Source organism: Homalodisca vitripennis, chromosome 2 (assembly GCF_021130785.1).
Source record: "Homalodisca vitripennis isolate AUS2020 chromosome 2, UT_GWSS_2.1, whole genome shotgun sequence".
NCBI classification, from domain to species: Eukaryota; Metazoa; Arthropoda; class Insecta; order Hemiptera; family Cicadellidae; genus Homalodisca; species Homalodisca vitripennis.
The window spans coordinates 56,271,427-56,289,416 of record NC_060208.1 but is presented as its reverse complement, the minus strand read 5'-3'; the positions used below and the strand labels follow the sequence as shown (position 1 = coordinate 56,289,416).

Below are 17,990 nucleotides of genomic sequence, written 5' to 3'. Positions count from 1 at the left end.
ATTACAATAATCAGGAAACAAGGGCCAAATAACCTTAAAACTCATATTTTGCACAAGATTTCTGGAACAAACCCCGGGCAATCCGTTTTGTTTGGGGTTCCAAATCCCCTGGGATGTTGGCCCGCCTGGCCATAAAGGCTTTACAATGTGGCCCTTGGGTAAAAAAGGTTGGGCGCCCCTGCACTATACAAATTAAAATTGATTACAAAATCATTTTTGACCAAAATACAGACCTATTACCCAAATGTATGCCCTTTCCATTATTAAATATTAAGAGAGTTATATTCCTTTATTAAAAAATCATTTTTTTGATTCCTATATAAATCAATCTTAATAGGACTCAATCTATATTGTAGTCCTAAATGATTGTTAAAAATGAAATTAGCATAACACATAGTTGAGCTTTATAGCATCCACAGAAATCTTCAGTTGACATCGACAATGTGATGTTTCAAATATCTGCTACAGTTTTCATTATGATCCATGCACACAGAATTTAAGTACAGTTAATTCTAATTAATTGTACTTTAAAGCTACGTTTCCTAGAGATATATAAAGCTCATACAAATTTGGAACAGTCTTATCAATTTCAATAGTTGTTCAAAATAATTATCATAATATTTGCCCATCAACAAAAGGGGTATGTTTTCTGTTAGGAAACAAACAAAATAAATGTTTAACAAACATACATTGGGCACATCATCTCTACATGAGAATTGGTAAAATATACGAGTTGATCATTTTGATGAGACTAACCAAGGGTATGAAAATATTAAGTTTATTTTACAAAACTCTAATAAATATTTTTTTGTGTACTCACGTTCTGGTTAAACTACCACTAAAATACTCGGAAACAGAAAAAAATACTTGCAATTTAAAATAAATACCATAACAACGAGAAATAGGAACTATATTGACTTAGACGGAATCGTGGGTATAATTTGAAGTATGAAACTATTCTACGAGAGTATCTCTTGTAATAATCTATTATCACCAGATAGAGATAATTACTATCTAACATGTCTTCTTAGGAAATATTTAACGCGAATGAAAATGGGTTTTTATGTATAACGGATGTCTAATAGTCTACTTACTCGGCGACAACGTTCGTTGAAGCTTGTGTCTTCCAGGGAGCACAGCCATACTCCTACCGTCCTGATACAATGACTGAGCCGCTACTAGGAGGTCACGACGAGTATTATTAATTTGATCGGTTAATCGAAAGGCGGTTAATTCACTCTCTAACACGCGCCAGACGTAGATGATTGGCGCCTAATCACTCCGATCTAGAATAAAGGAAGTGGGGCAAGAGAAAGATTAACTCTGAATTGGTAATAACTCATTTCACAGTTGAGAGCACTAGCACTGTACTCGAATGTAGGAAATTTTTCGTGTATTCTTTTCCAACGCTGACATAAAAATCCCGTTGGTGGTAATACAATGTATGGACTCTGCGCCTATTACCGTTGAACATGTAAAACACGCTTGACCACTTACTCAGGTTTCTTTTTATCCTCAAGAGATACTGCCATGAGTAGATTAGTATACTGCACTAAGTGTACGAACAGCATGATATTACTTGAAGAATCGGTGGAATATGATGGTCTATGAGAAAAAAACATTTCTCCCACAGAAATTTCACTGAAACGCACTTTCCAGCGAGACCCAATGCAACGGTCTGACGTTGAGAAACTGTCATTGGCGAAACATAACGCATCATTGGGAACTTTGTTGACTTATTTTATATATATATATATATATATATATATATATATATATATATATATATATATGAGTCGATTCTACAACGCCTGGAAAATACCCTGGAACTTCTCGACTGGAATGTCTCTCAGGAACCTTGTAAAGTGAGCTTGGATGTTCTCCACCGACTCCCAGTGTTTTCGCTTCAGTTCTTTCTTCAGTAGGGGGAGCAAAACAATTCATACGGAGCCAAGCTTGGACTGTTAAGGAGGCTTGGGAACCATATGGGGTCTTGTTCTGGGGCAGGTAGGGTAACGACGAAGGCCGTGTGGCAGGGGGTATTGTCGCGGTGGAGTTTGAAGAAGTTTTTGATTTCAAACCTGACTCGCGAGACTCGGCGTTATCTCTTGAGCACCTCCAGGTAAAAGGCTGCGTTGACAGTTTGTACAAACTCAAAATGGACGTTTCCTTGGACGCCAAAGAAGACAATCAGCACTGTATCGATGTGAAATTTGCTCATGCACGCTTTATTGGGTTTGGGAGAAGATTGTGTGTGCCACTTTCCACATTGAAATCTCGAAACGCATTCTTCCTCAAAGGCCTCTTGAATCATTTCATGTTTCCACTACATTATTCCCAAGCCGCACACAAAACATGGTCGCGTACCGTTGTTCCATCGAGCGCTCCATCGCGCTGTGACACAAAAAAGTAGTAAACGTACACTATTGTCCCTGTCAGGAAATTTTATTATTTTCTCATTCTGTTTGAGTGAGGCGGATAACCCAGAACTTCCTTCATGAATTGAACGAACGACGGTTGAACATAAACGACACGACCCAGCCGTTGTGACGTACCTATGCTCCCAAATCAAATTTGATTTCTAACATCTTACTGTTCGTAATAAGGTTCCGTAATAACTAAATACAACACAAACAGTGAGTATTGCACCAGGTCTTTAAAAACTAGTAAAATGTAAAATTCCGGGCTCATTATATGCTTAGAACTGAAAGATTAGTTAACCCTGTACAAAACTGGAATACAGAAAACAATTTTGAGACTCCTCATATATTTTATTAAAAATACTGTTTTGTGTACAAAGGTTTATTTTTATTTGATGTTTTTAATTCTGTCAGTTTTATCATAACGTCATAACAATTTGAGTAATATATTTACATAATATGTAATATGTACATGTGGCCTATAACAGTAATTGATTGTATTAGTAAGTAATGGTCTTAGCAATTTGTATTGTCTACTTTACTTTATATTGTATTACAATGATCTTTAGAGATTTCTCTAAATGTGCTGGTTTAATTTTGGTTCGCAACTTTAACTGTAAGAATAAAACTTCTTCGCCTGAAACACGACGATATAATTTATAGCAAAATTCACATTATTTGGTTCACATCTAGAAGAAATTTAGTTCCTATAAAATGAACTAGCACTTGTTGTCTTAAAGCGGACATTTATTGCCAAGTGTTGAATTACCTCTTGGGGTTGCTTAAGCAAATCACGTTATCTACGATGAAGGAATGACATGGTGCCATGATACTCACTAATAACTATCACCGTAGGTTAGGGGTCGACCTTAGACTACGGATCTAACCGGGAGGTCACGGGTTCGATTGTTTGGGAAGTAAACTCTAATCTGAATATGGTTGCATAATCAATAACAAATTTCTATTTATATCCAAGTACACAATGTCTTCCTATTCCACAGATTAATGTTAGTCCTTAAATTCTACTTCGGAATCTGGCAAATTATCACTAAACTTAATTATATGATAAATATAAATCTAATAAAAATGAACTTTATAAAGTTGACTTTGAGTAACAAGAGCTTCGCCAGTTCTCTTGAAATAAGATTTTTTGTTAACTGTACACTAAAAGCCACTACTCGACACTAACGAATTTATAACAAATCCCAGTTAATTCAAAAATTTAGAGCTACATTTATTTAATATTAAATTTAAGAAGGAATTACATCTATCAACATGTAAAGTAAATAGTTTGGAAATCTGGCTTTTAACTTTTCAAAACTACGTCTATAATGATATTAGATTATTCACCTTGAATGATCCCGTTTGTTTCCAAGTGTGCTTTACGCTCAAGCAAAGGTTGCAGTTCCATCATGACATAACATAACCTACAAATTAAACCTAACCTAACACGCGCGCCACCACTCAGTAAACAACAAACATCTGTTTATTGCCGGACAGATGATAATTGCTATCTTTGGTTCCGAGTTCCGACAGCAGGCAGGCGCTAGCTACATATCTACGACGTAAATAAACAAGTAAATTGTTCGGTTTTGAAAATCTATTTATACACTATCTGGTTGCATTTCTGTCTAGAGGCGAAACTAATTTCATCTTAATGAGGGAAATGTTTATATTTATTTGTTCAGTAAACTTCCGCAACTTTACAAGAAGTTAACAAGGATTTACTCGTTATAAGTGGGACTGTGCCATAAGAGTCGCAAGTATGGTTATGCAAATGCGACACTGCATTCTTCGCGTGTCACTGACCTTCAAGATGACTTGCACGACGCCTCTAAAGAAATGTTTTTTATATAATCGTTTATATGTCAAAAGTACAAGACCGGTCCAACGTTGTCTTTTTACAAAGTAGAAAAGACTATGATCATGTAGCGTCGAATAGGCTACGGCCGTCTCAGATACTAGTTTTTAATAATTAGCCTATCTTACATCCCGGTTTCTTGGACGGTCGCAAATTACATAATATTCCGAGTCACCCATACGAATATAATGTGTGGAACCCCCGTGGTATCCTGTCTGGATTTTACCCACATGGATGATAAATACCGATTACAGCAAAACATATTTGAGCCAGTAGTATGTAAATGCAAAGTTAGCAATATTTACTCTCATCCTTGGTTCCTCTAAAATCATTTCAAGAGGGTTTAGGGACCCAATGAGGAGTTCTCTTTAGCGCAGTGCCCGGTATTTTCGTGGCTGCTGTAGTTGAAGCTTGTTACTGACCGATGAGTTCTTTGACAGCCTGGTGGATGATTTGAAGGCACCATGGCTGCTTATTATTGAATTCTTCGCTGGATGGCAATATAGTCCATTGATAAGTAAAAATGCTGATTGAGTAGTGTTGTAGATAGAACTATTTATTGACTAGCAAACTTTGTCAGTCCACTGGTTTGGTGGCCTACCCCAGTCCTACCTCTCCCATAACGAGATGTTCCCGTGTACCCAAGCGTTCAACAGTTTGACCGGATTTCCATGCCGGTGACTATGTAATATCCAACATAGGAAACATGCTTAACGTCCTGGACCTCCCAGTCCAATCAATCTATCTAATGAGTGGAGTAAAATTGTCACTAGAGTTTTCGGTAGTTCACTAAAATTTTATTCATCCATCTAAAGGGTGAATAAGGTAAATTTTTAAACATCCGGTAAATTTCTTAATGTACCTCCATTTACCCAATATTTTCCCCGATATGTTCCTTTTCCTTTTATTTTATTTAAAAAAGTCACATCTTATACTGTTTTATGATTCGCATAAAATTTGTTGTCAACAGTAATCTATTTATTGAATACGTATATTTAAAAAAAATAGACCGTTCCAATGTAGGTTAAACGGGCAAGTACCATAATGCTAATTTGGAACTTTCAAGAAGTTTCACATGTCTGTAGAAGTAGCGATAAAAGTATGTGAAAAATACGGTCATACATCGTCGAGTGCCACAAAAAGCCAAGATATGAAGGTTCGAGAACTGATTGACATTTGGTCTTTTTGTCAGAGTGAACAGTTCAAACATAACATCAATCAGTTTTATTTGTGTCCTTTTAGAGGAAGATTAAAGCGGTGGAACTGTGTGTGACGAACTTGATCCGTAAGTTGTCAATAACACACTTTAAGTTCAGAAATTGTGTTACAAATATAATTATAGAGTAATATTATATCTGGAAAATCGGGACACATTTCTGTCTTAAGAATTACAAAATGATTTTTTTTATAGTTCGAACGACTAAATGCCTCTGTCAATTGCAACAATAAAATATCCGGTCTTAGAACTATGGAAAATTGGCAGCTTCCGTGCATAACGGCAACTACAGGGTGATTAGAGTGGTTCGATTACGTGGGTGATTAGACCATCGTGAGATATGTTGCTGAAACACTAGCGTATGTGATGCTACCAAAGGATGTAGCACAATAGTCATAGGTAATGATGTACGTACATGCATAGGAGTCCATGTGACATGTGTCATCCGTCAGACATGAGCCCTTGCATCTACACCACCCCGTTGAATAATAATAAAACATTTATAGAAGTAAAGGTCCCTATTGGATTGAAATATGAAGATGAAATGTGGTAATTTAAATAGCTTAAACCACCGTCAAAACCGGTATTCCGTGGATTGGTTTCTATTTTAGATGCACTTGTTATTGTTTTAACGTCTTCTGCTCAAAATTAAGCTGATTGTAACTAGTGATAAGTCTACACATTAGCCCTGTTTATGAATTCCTCAGAAGGATTCATAGTCACTAACTATCATAGAAGAGAGATAAATACAGAAGTTCTACAAGAGTATTGCGGCGTACTCCGATGGCCGTACTTGTTTACACTATTCTCAGTTCGGCGCTGAACCTTTACGTACACACGTACACTACTGTATTGACATAACTGAGTGCAATATGTGAACTCCCTGATAAACTAATAACGATGAGTTTAAACACGGTATATACGTGATATGTTAATAAAGTAGAATTTTTACCCTAAACCCTACACATAAAAACACGTAATCTCTATTATATAACCAAGTAAGTCGAATATACTCTTTTCTTTATTTTGGCACGGGTATTATATTTGTCATAAGAGTAATTAATTCTAATGATAATTAAATCTGGTAAATACACATTGAAACGTAGTCGTTTATTTAAAGGGTAGACTGAGTCTAATCTGACTATTGGGACAGTGTGTGTGTGTGTGTGTGTGTGTGTGTGTGTGTGTGTGTGTGTGTGTGTGTGTGTGTGTGTGTGTGTGTGTGTGAAAGCGGTTTTTTTCTGTGGTTATACTTCGTATTTGTTCTTTCACTTTTCAGTCACGCAACTGAGTATGCGAGGACACAATTTGTCTATTGAATTGTAATTATTTACAACAGACTAATATACTTGTATTATCATTTCACAAACTACACTGGTAGATACGGCTAAATAAATATTTCCGGCAACATAAACTTGTTAATTTTATTTAAATGTATTTAAGGATTAAGCTACTTTACCTCTTCGCAGGATTCCCAGGCAGCCCGATGACACCATTCTGAAACACAATTGGGAATATTTATAACCAAGTTAATTTCCGGTGGTAATTCAGAAAACCTTAATATACATTACCAGTAATTTTACGGTAAATATATAGATACGAGAGAAGATATAAATTAATTATGTTAACGTGTACTATTCTTTTCTGCATAATGTTTTTCGACTCCTTCAAAGCTTCTCTCGATCACAAACTGTCTCTTCATCAATTCAGCCCCTGCTCCATGTCAGTTTCGGTAAAAGTTGTTTGAGAAAAGTGGTATATATTTTTTGTACACTTCTCTTATATTTCATATACAAATATTATGTTTCAGACCACCCGGCCGCAATCTGCTGTGGTTGAACCGTTTATCATAGAGCGATGCCATAAGATGTACCTCTAATAAATCTCATTCCGCAAACGTCACAACATTGTATTTTGTCACATTTAAAATACAGGGCGTGCCCGAAAATGAGGTTCACAATTTTGAATCTCGAAAATTTCAAACAGCAATATAGGTCACGTGGCACGCCATTTTAATGTTCGTTGAACGCTGAAAATTTTGATACATACATAATAAATATAGTTTATACATAATACATAAAGTTTTATAATATCTTAAGTTGTGTCCAAATGGCAGAGAATTTTATTATTTTCTTTTTTACTGTGATACTTTTGTAATTCAATTTGCGAGTGTCAATGTTTTATGTTGGAAAAATTACAAGATAAGTTTTCGAACGGCATATCGTTTGACCGTTTTTGCAAGTTTTTCATATTAAAAAAATCCTAAACTTCCTTTCTATCTCTTCTAGTTTACAAGTTATTTGAAAAAAAAAAAACAGTTTTTAATACAATTTAAGAATTCTTCTTAGTAATTAGGAATAAAAATCCATGACATTTAGTGAAATATGTATTATAACCTCGTAATGTACTATACAAAATGTAATTGATAAAAAATCACTACACTATGATAAACTCCGAAGTCCTACAATCGGAATAGAGAGGTTGGTATTTACACAAGATCTATTATAACATTTGTACATGTCTTTGTACAGACATTAAAACACCTGATCAACAATAATACTTATATTACGATTTTTTAACGTATGCAATTGTTTTATTGTCATTGCCAACTGTAGCTTGTTGGTCTTTAACTTATTTGTTTAACTTAATTACGAAGATGCTATTGAGTATCTTTTAAGTGTTAATTATTTTAATTTTTAATTTTTTTCATTTGGTTACTGGAAAAGAAGGTACATACATTTGGTTGGAAATGATCAAGATCAAGATTTTGATATTCTTATGAGGTTTGGATAATATAATATAATGTTTTCAGAACTGTTACAGGTACTGCTCGATCATTCCGTGACGTTATCAGAAATTGAAGAATATAGAACTCAATATTGATGTTAAGACAAACAACAAAACAAGCTACATTTGGAAATGATTGTATACATATTAAAAGTATAAGTATAATTGTTTATAGGAAATCTGAGTTTTATCATAGTATAGTGATTTTTTATCAATTATATTTTTATAGTACATTACGAGGTTATTATACAGGTTGTATAAAAATTTAGGGAAATGACTACAATCGATTTAATATAATTTTAATTTAGAAATAACTATTCTCGTGTACTTCGACAGAGTCTACGAATTAATAAAATCCTAAAACATACCTTCAGACCAAAATATTGCTATTTTGCATCTGTCTGTTAGTATTTTTTTTGAGAAATTTTCAGCTAAAAACGGACAGTTTGTACTTAAGAGTTATCTTAGGATTTAAACATCACAAGGTACATTGTTTCTCAGCAGTAACTGTTTTGTGGTACTAAGTGTTACATATTGATTTGTTATTCTCTAATGTTAAAAAGAGTACATTTTCACTGATTATGTGTAATGATATTTGAATGAATTTACTATGTTCTAAAGTGTTTTTGTCTGCCACATCAGGGCTTCGCCCTACTTGGTTTACAATATCCAACAACAATAGCAATACTAGAATTTTACCAATTTGGTTTCTTAACTACTCCTATCCAATTCTTTATTTCAAGTTTTTTTCGACGACATTCCTTTTTAAACCCGAGAGTTGTCGGACCTGTTGCAATAGGACCGATAATATGTAGAAGATATTTCTTGCAATAAACTATAATTGACCACTCGGGGATTCTTGGGACCCCTGCCAAGGAAAGAAGGCTAGTCAAGTAGTTTCCTATTGAGCCTAACGTCATTTAGTCATGAATGAATTAACGATATCTTCTCTGTTCATGTCAGCGTGTTCCCTTCACTGTTGGAAGAGCTTTTTTAAATTCAGATTTAAAATTAAATATTCATTAAATATTTTTATTTTCGCCCAACATTTAGGAGTGAAAAGCAGCTTTTTACCATGTGTCCTTGAACTAAGACAAAGATAAAACAAATGTGGAAGTGAATACTTACATAATATGTATATACACAAGGAAGATAAGCTAGACTGTTCACATTTGGACTGAAAGTATCCGTGATTAGGCGCCCAATAACGATTCTCTCCGGCCGAGAACAGTCCATAGTCCTTGCGTGATTTTCTCCAGATAATGTGTTAAGTAATATTATCAATGTTATGTCTTTGCTTGCCTGCCTTGATAGTTTGAGTCCGTCTGCTCAACAGTTATCTTGGATTTTATTACTATGAAAGTGTATAAATAATTTCAAATCCACAACGAAACATAATGAAAAGTAGTAAAACTACTTAAAGATTTAAAATACGGAAGTAGAATTGAGTATTTGTTACTCAAGAAAACTCAGAGAATTGTCCAACCGAACGCATTCGAATTTTATATAGAAATTTTAGGTTTCTCACTGTCTTCTAAGTCTCGGTATCATTGCGTAAGTCGTGAAGACTTCTCAACATAGAAATCACAACATACAGAGTTTCACTGGAATAAGACGTTTGTTTGAATAATTTATGAGATCCTAGTGGTTGGTCTTGGACATTTCAACGCCAGCTGGGGACCTGTTATTGGAAAGCAATACGTACCATTTCTCAGCGAGCATCACATTTATGTCACGGTATTTCTGTTTGAATGGTCGTTGATATATCCGTTTGTTATTTTTAGGCCATTGAAACGGAGACCAAGCCTGGAGTTTGGAGGGAACAGTTTTTTCTTAATGAAGTCTTTAGATCTAAAATCCTGAAGAGGTAGAGGAAGTTCATTTATAGGAGAAAGGAATGTTTATGCAAAATAAAATGGAACCTCGAAGACGATTTTATCTATGATGTTCTCTAGCACACATTGCATTTTATTTTAATAAACTTAGTTCTCATCTTTGCAGTTATGATGTTTCACTACTAAACAGCTGTAATTGTAATTCCACTAATTTGGCCCAGTACTTAAATTTTACCAAAACTTTAATTGGTCCTGTAAAATATTCAGGGATTTCTATTTTTAATCGTTTATCACGATACTTTCCTTCACAATTGAGTCTTTTAAGATTAAAAAATGTTCTCGACACGGGTTTTTTTAAACCAAGATGCTATCTTTACGTATTACCAGCGACCTAACCTTAACTAACCGCGGGAAAGAGAACACTAAATAATAGATGTTGTTTTTTTACTTCATCTGATGACAGTGTAGGGAAATCCTAATACGGACCCCTTAGCCAGTTGTTTCATGTACATCAACTCATTAGATAGAACGTGATTATGAATAACTAATATTACTATACCAAGGGTTACAGTACCAAGGACCCCAAACTTCAACTAATACATTTCTGAATCTAGCTAGTTGGTAAAACGTCCATTACAAGTTGTTTTCCATTGTATAGGAAATAACCAGAAACTGGAAATTACGATTATATGGCTACTCGTATAAAAAAATTATGTAGACGGTGTAAGGTATTGGTTTTACCTCCTTTAGGTCTGATACGGTGGTAACATATTCACGAGAGGAAGAAACCAGAGCTGTGAAAATGCAGCGTGAGAAAATACCAAGCGACACATAGACCACACATTTGTTTTATTCAGCCTTCTTGGTTGGAATATCATAGGAGACGCATTTACATACAAACCATACCAATCTCTGATTTGTAGGCCTTAAGAAATAATATTTATAAAACCTTAAGCCGATGGTATCTACAAATGGAAATACCAAAAGAATAACTCTATTTTAAAATTGGAACTAGTATTTGTTGTCATTATTATGTTGAAAAAATGATTGCATTAGATTTGCGTGCATCTCTACTCGTAATTTGAAACATTTTTAAGGAAATGGAGCTCGGAGTTATTTTTTCTCTTTCAACTACGACATACAGGTATCTTGAAGAGGTGAGAAAACATTTCAGTGAGTTCTCAAAGGTGCGCGTCACTTGTTAAGATATAAAACTTCTACAGATAAATTACCTCATAATTTATGTAAATGTACACCATACAAATTTTACAATTGTATTACTGCAAAAACCAAACTCACTCATACAATGTTTATTTGAATAAGCACCGTAAAATCAATCAGTAAGAGTCATAAATGCTATATGCGTATAGTCTATATGTAAAGTCTAAAACACAATGTAGATGACTTTTGATAACAGATAAACAGAAACTAACTCAGTTTAACATGACTGTTACACTTACAAAATCATATTTAGGCTATTTTACATATGAATAAGGACAACATAATTGCCACATGTTGTCGTATAATTAATACAACAAAACTATTTAAATTGTAGTGACAACAATATGTGATGATTTATAAAACTATTGATTTGTTATTTTAATAATCTTAAGAAAATATAACGTAACTGACCAAACATAATTTAAACCCTAAATTAAATCTCGCACTTCAAAACTTGAGGATGACCTAAAACATTGAAACTTGTGCTAAGCTCTATTATATTTAAAAAGTTTTTATTAGTTAAAGAATTATATGATTAAATGATTTTGTACTAAAAGTAGTTGCCGTAGTTAGGCTTTATTAATGTTCAATGTTTAGATAGAAGGGTAGAAACATTATTTGCACTTATTAATATATAAATATATGACTTTTTACATTGTAATAATTGCTGTCTTATATGTAATGTTTAGAGAATGAAGTGAAACTATTTTAAACGCTTATTTTCAAATTAACTAAGTTAAAAATGTGTTACAATATTTTGCAAAAGACTTATAATAGTGTTAACAAAAATTATTTTTAATTTTACGTCAGTAAAAAGGTGAAATTACGTTGTTTATATTCAAATACAATTCTTGAGCTAACGAACACTCTACTGGTTACAAAGGACATAACATGACTTATTTAATTAAACAAATGTCAAAATAACAACCGCCAAAAACGTGACTGCATCCCTAATATTTCATAAACGATGTCTGTTATAATAATAAGCTGATTTATTGCAGATATTAAATAGTACTCGACTGAGCACTCGAATAAAATGATCGAACTTATCTATCGATTGTTCACTGGTCGACACTCCCTCTGGTTAGAGTTTCCGGTCTGGCAAGGCATCACGCCGCGCGGGACCTCGTCGCGGCAAAGTAGCAAGAAAGTCATTGCTGCAAAGGTCATTGAATGGATGTGTCTTGAAAATAAAACGGTTAGTTGAAAGAGTCAGGCTGTGGTGTCAATGTCTGTTTTTGTCACGGTAATAGAGAAGTTTGCTAAAATAATTTATTGATTCTAATTGTCGAGTTCGAACTAGGAACTATCAGGAATAAATGACAAATTTGGAGAGAAATCTTATGGAGTGACATGCACCATCATTGAACTGGATGATGGTGTTATATAAATAAAGCTTCATGTAAAATGTAAAGCCTGTTTCCAGGCTTTGGCTTTTTATTATTATTATTTTTTATTTTCTTGAGCTTTCATAGTTTAGAGTGCATGTCGTTATCAAGGTATTATGTGGACAGACAGACATACAGAAGCGACAATTTTCTAGCCCATCGAGTCACAGCTCGCTAAAGCACAATCACAAAGGATTATTTTGTAAGGTTGTTTATAGAAATATGGTGGTTTAATGTCCTGTATTAATTATGGAGAACACGTTTAATTATTCTAAACAATTTATAGACTAACTAAAATCACATTAGTTAATATATTTATCAACTCTAAATTACTACATTTCATGTTTTAATAAGGAATGCTAACTAACTTTATTTAATGCTAATAATTATTACTGCCATATTACATGCCATGTGATAATCTTCATTATTAACATAAGTAATTTAAAATTATAAATAAAATATCTAGGTGTAATTCGATGATACCAAATTTTAAACATACGGTAAGTAGTAGGCTAACGCTATGGTTTTGTGTAATCAAAGGCATTTTTCTTTTAATTATACTTTCATATTATTCCGTTGTGTAGTAATGCAGACAATAAAGACTACTATAATTATATGTTCGTTTCTATGTGGTAGTAGCTTGTAGTACATCATCAATCAATCAATCAATCAATAATTACTAACTATTATAAATGTAATATAAGTATTCATATCAGTTGATCGTTGGCATTTAGTGTTTACATAATTATAAGTTAAGTGCTGTTCAACTTTTTAGTAACTTAGAAAAGTTTTCTTTTTATTTTAAGAAAATATATTTAACTGAAATTCTATTAAAATTAAGAAATGACTTTTGTTTTCTCTTGAAACATGGATCTTATTATAAAACTCTGTAAAATTAATATACAAACAACAGATCACATTTTGATTTGGAATTAATTCTTTAGTTCTTGGAATTTAATATTAAGTACAAAGTGTTGTTGACAAATATAAAATATAGTTGTCCAAATCAGTTATTATTTTTATGTGTAATACTAATTAGAAGAACTGACAAGAGTAAAATGAAAAATGGTTGCTGTTTTTGTTGAAAACGAACGTGACAAACTATATTTATATATTGGCATCCTTCAAATTAACATTCCATAAATGTCATTACTCACGTAAATACATCTTTTAGGCCTGCATGCAATAATGACTAGGAATGGCTAAACACACGTTGAAATTGGAAACACCATATTCAATACAAATGAAATTATAGCATATTTTTGAACTTGCAACTCAGACTGGGTACGCAAACCTCTGATTGCAACATCCAAATTATCAAACGTGGTTTTCGATAAAATGTGACAAAATATTTTAATGGTTTGTAATCTATTACATGTGGTTAACCTATTAAGGTTAAGTAAACATTCGTAACAATCAACTACTGAAAAGGACTACAACAACTAAATACTATTGTAAAGATTGTAATTGAAGCTGTATCTTCACTCGCAAGGTGTTTGATGAAAAAGTTAATTTTACCAGTCATAAATAATGATGATAGTAATAATTAATATTATCAATTTAATACCGATCTTACATCACAGGTTCGCAAAAAGTAATTAATGTACTTTAGTGTATGTAAAACATAAGGTTAAAAAACAAATGTCTATTGTATTTTAATTTTAATATAATATTAATTAATAATACTATAAACCAACAGATTCAAAACAACGAATAGAATACAACATTTAATTGAAAGTGTCATTATGTTGGAAAGAATATAAGTATTATTGTTGTAGGTTATCTGCATTTTCTAACATACTTGTACTAGAAATATTCAAAATGTTCGCTTTTTTGCTATGTATTGAGTAAGGTTGTACTTTACCATCAGGCAAACAAAAGTTATAATATATATTAAGAGAAAATCAGTACATTTATTACAAATTAGAAACACATACGCAGTAGCGTAAACATTAGGCATGGTGATTAATGTATTGTAATCTTAGAACAGAATACGTAGTAGCTTTCAAACAAAGAACTTATACCCTTATCTGTTCGAACAATTAGTTCAATAAGATTAAATGTTTTATATTTAAATTGTTTTAGAAAGTTAAAAAAATAGAATTAAAATAGAGTAATAAATCCACGTTATATTTGAAAAATACTGTCTGCAGCACATTAAAGAAAAGCGTCTTATGGAAAGAAATTTAGTTTTACTTAATACAAAAACTATTTATAGTGTAAGTGAAGCAAATTAAGAAGTATTATTTCTATATCTTAATTATGCAGTTCGTATAGTTGTTCATTCCGTAATTTATATATATATATTTATTTAATCAGAATCACTGGCTTCATCGTGTGAATATGGATTTTTGCCTTACTAACACCTAACAGTTTGACTAAACAAAACTTGTTTACAGTAAAACAAAATTCTGTGGGGAACAGGGTGACTTGGCAGTTTGTTTTGAGTAACGTCTTTACTGCACACTACCACATGACCTCTACCTTGTATTCTATGTGTTCGTGTCTTGACATTCAACAAAGCTACGTTATCTCTACCTTTACCACTGACAGACGACACATAAAACAATGATTCATGAGGGAATACAGTGGTAAAATTAACTTCCAGCTTGTAGAGCAAGAATATAATAAGATGACAGCTATAAATCTTTACAGCTGAAGCCGGAGTAAAATAACTAGTACAATTGATGTATTCTAGTGTCACGTATCTGTGGACTACTAGAATGTGAGAACGACTCTTGGAAATTAGCTTTGAGGTTATCCATTCTTTTAAATTCGGGTAATAATATTGAAATTACAAGGCTTGTTTGATAATTGTGTCGAGGATGGAAGCGAGATTTTGAATAAAGTTTAAAGCTAGGCAGAGTAATAACCAAATTTCGTGTAAACTAAGAACCGTATTAACCATATACTGTAGTCTTGTTGAGAGTAAAGATTACATTTTAATTGATTTGAAGGCGTGGAGTTTGAACTGAATTTAAGCTCCCTACCAATATAGCAAAAACCAGAATTTCCATGATATGTACTCCAAATTAAAAATACCTATTTTCCTTGGTTACACTGTATGATTGCGCTATTGAATAACTATAACAAACAGTCCATTTTATCTAGTTTCAAGGTTTCCTCATTAACTCGACATATTCGTCCTTTATTGATATTCGCCTTAATAACGTACTCGGAGTGTAAAGTTGGTTACTGTCGCTATACTAAATACAATAACTCAGCTTAATACATCGTCTTAAGTCTGGCGCTGTTACATATTTCACACCTCGAATCTGAAGTCCACATCTGTCTGAAGAAACCAAAAATGTCGACGACGAAGAAGCTCGTGAGGAACTATTTTCCATGGTTTCGACACCAGAGACACATAAACTAACAAATAAAATATAATCTAGATGAAGAGATGTTCACATTGTCACATCACGTGCACGACGGTGTTTTAGACGCGGTCCCAAAAACACGGCGCAGCATCAGAGTATTCTACACATAACGTAGCTAGGTTTTCCGATGTTGAAACGATGCAAAATGTTCGTTTTGTGCTCTTCAACATCGACTTTTTTAAATCTTTTCAGACGGATGTGGACTCATACCAGGAGAAAACTTAGTTCGTCCACCGTGCTCTGGGATCGTAGTGGGCTCAATTGTGCACCTGATGAGACAATGGGAATACCTTTTCATCTAGATTATACTTAACTTTGTAGTCTCTAGGTGTCTTTAATACGATGTAAAAATTACTTATACAGGATTTAGGCTACCACAGAGTGAGTCACAGCTCCCTAGCAGAAAAATAACCATATTGTAAAATCTCATTTTATTAGATGATTTGTAGTATTAGGAGCTAAAAATAAATTTTATTTTTTATGTAATTTTGTCATATTATGGGCACCACCGGAAGTAATTTATAATATTAAGAGAGCCGTTGCTCTAATCCCCCTGGCCAATGCAAGCTTTGCTGTCCTTGACGTAATCAGTATACTTATAACTCGTGTTAACAGTATATTTAATCGTTAAAAACATAGACAAGAGTTATCACAACAATGAAGACTGAATAAGTTATAAGCACAATATCGTAAATTAGATCAGATGTAAGGTCTGCAACTTCAAAACCAATTCGGTTACATATAGATGTAATGAATTAAATACGTATTACGTAGTACATTTATGTATGAACAGATTTATATGAAACTAGTGTCACCTAAAGAAATAAATAAACGTTACAAATAAATACTATTGGAAATAAAGAAGTAGGGTTATAAATTTCAATTTTCTGTATCAATGAGTCTGAAATAAATGTTACAGTCTATTATCTAGTACTTGTGGTATTTGATTAATCGATGCGGTTGTATACACAGATGTGTATAGTTCATCACATTTCAGACCTGTTTCTACACATGCTTCAGACGAAACGTTTCACGTATTTCGAGTACTTGCAGTATTTGAACAGATAAATCGGTTATTGTATACACAGATGTGCATAGTTCATCACATTTCAGACCTGTTTCTCCATATGCTTCAGACGAAAACGTTTCACGTATTTCGCGTACTTGCAGTATTTCAACAGATAAATCGGTTATTGTATACACAGATGTGCACAGTTCATCACATTTCAGACCTGTTTCTTCACACATGCTTCAGACGAAACGTTTCACGTATATCGAGTACTTGCAGTATTTCAAACAGATAAATCGGTTATTGTATACACAGATGTGCACAGTTCATCACATTTCAGACCTGTTTCTCCATATGCTTCAGACGAAAACGTTTCACGTATATCGAGTACTTGCAGTATTTCAACAGATAAATTCGGTTATTGTATACACAGATGTGCACAGTTCATCACATTTCAGACCTGTTTCTACACATGCTTTAGACGAAACGTTTCACGTATATCGAGTACTTACAGCATTTGAACAGCTAAATCGGTTATTGTATACACAGATGTGCACAGTTCATCACATTTCAGACCTGTTTCTTCACATGCTTCAGACGAAACGTTTCAAGTACAATATATCGAATACTTGCAGTGTTTGAACAGCTAATTCGGTTATTGTATACACAGATGTGCACAGTTCATCACATTTCAGACCTGTTTCTACACATGCTTTAGACGAAACGTTTCACGTATATCGAGTACTTACAGCATTTGAACAGCTAAATCGGTTATTGTATACACAGATGTGCACAGTTCATCACATTTCAGACCTGTTTCTTCACATGCTTCAGACGAAACGTTTCAAGTATATCGAATACTTGCAGTGTTTG

At 33.4% G+C, this 17,990-nt stretch overlaps 1 protein-coding gene across 2 annotated transcripts in view; it reads right to left on the bottom strand.

Annotated features, from left to right (window-relative positions):
- Window positions 1–17,990, bottom strand: part of LOC124353991 (putative inorganic phosphate cotransporter) — a 52,060-nt gene that overhangs the window by 21,718 nt on the left and 12,352 nt on the right. The window contains exon 2 of one of the 2 annotated variants that reach the window (XM_046804099.1): window positions 6,957–6,994. In XM_046804099.1, coding sequence (XP_046660055.1) covers window positions 6,957–6,993 — 37 coding nt within the window. In that variant the 5' untranslated portion in view covers window position 6,994. Of the gene's footprint in view, window positions 1–3,770; window positions 3,896–6,956; window positions 6,995–17,990 lie in introns of those variants that run through there. The other variant, XM_046804098.1, reaches the window with a different exon arrangement.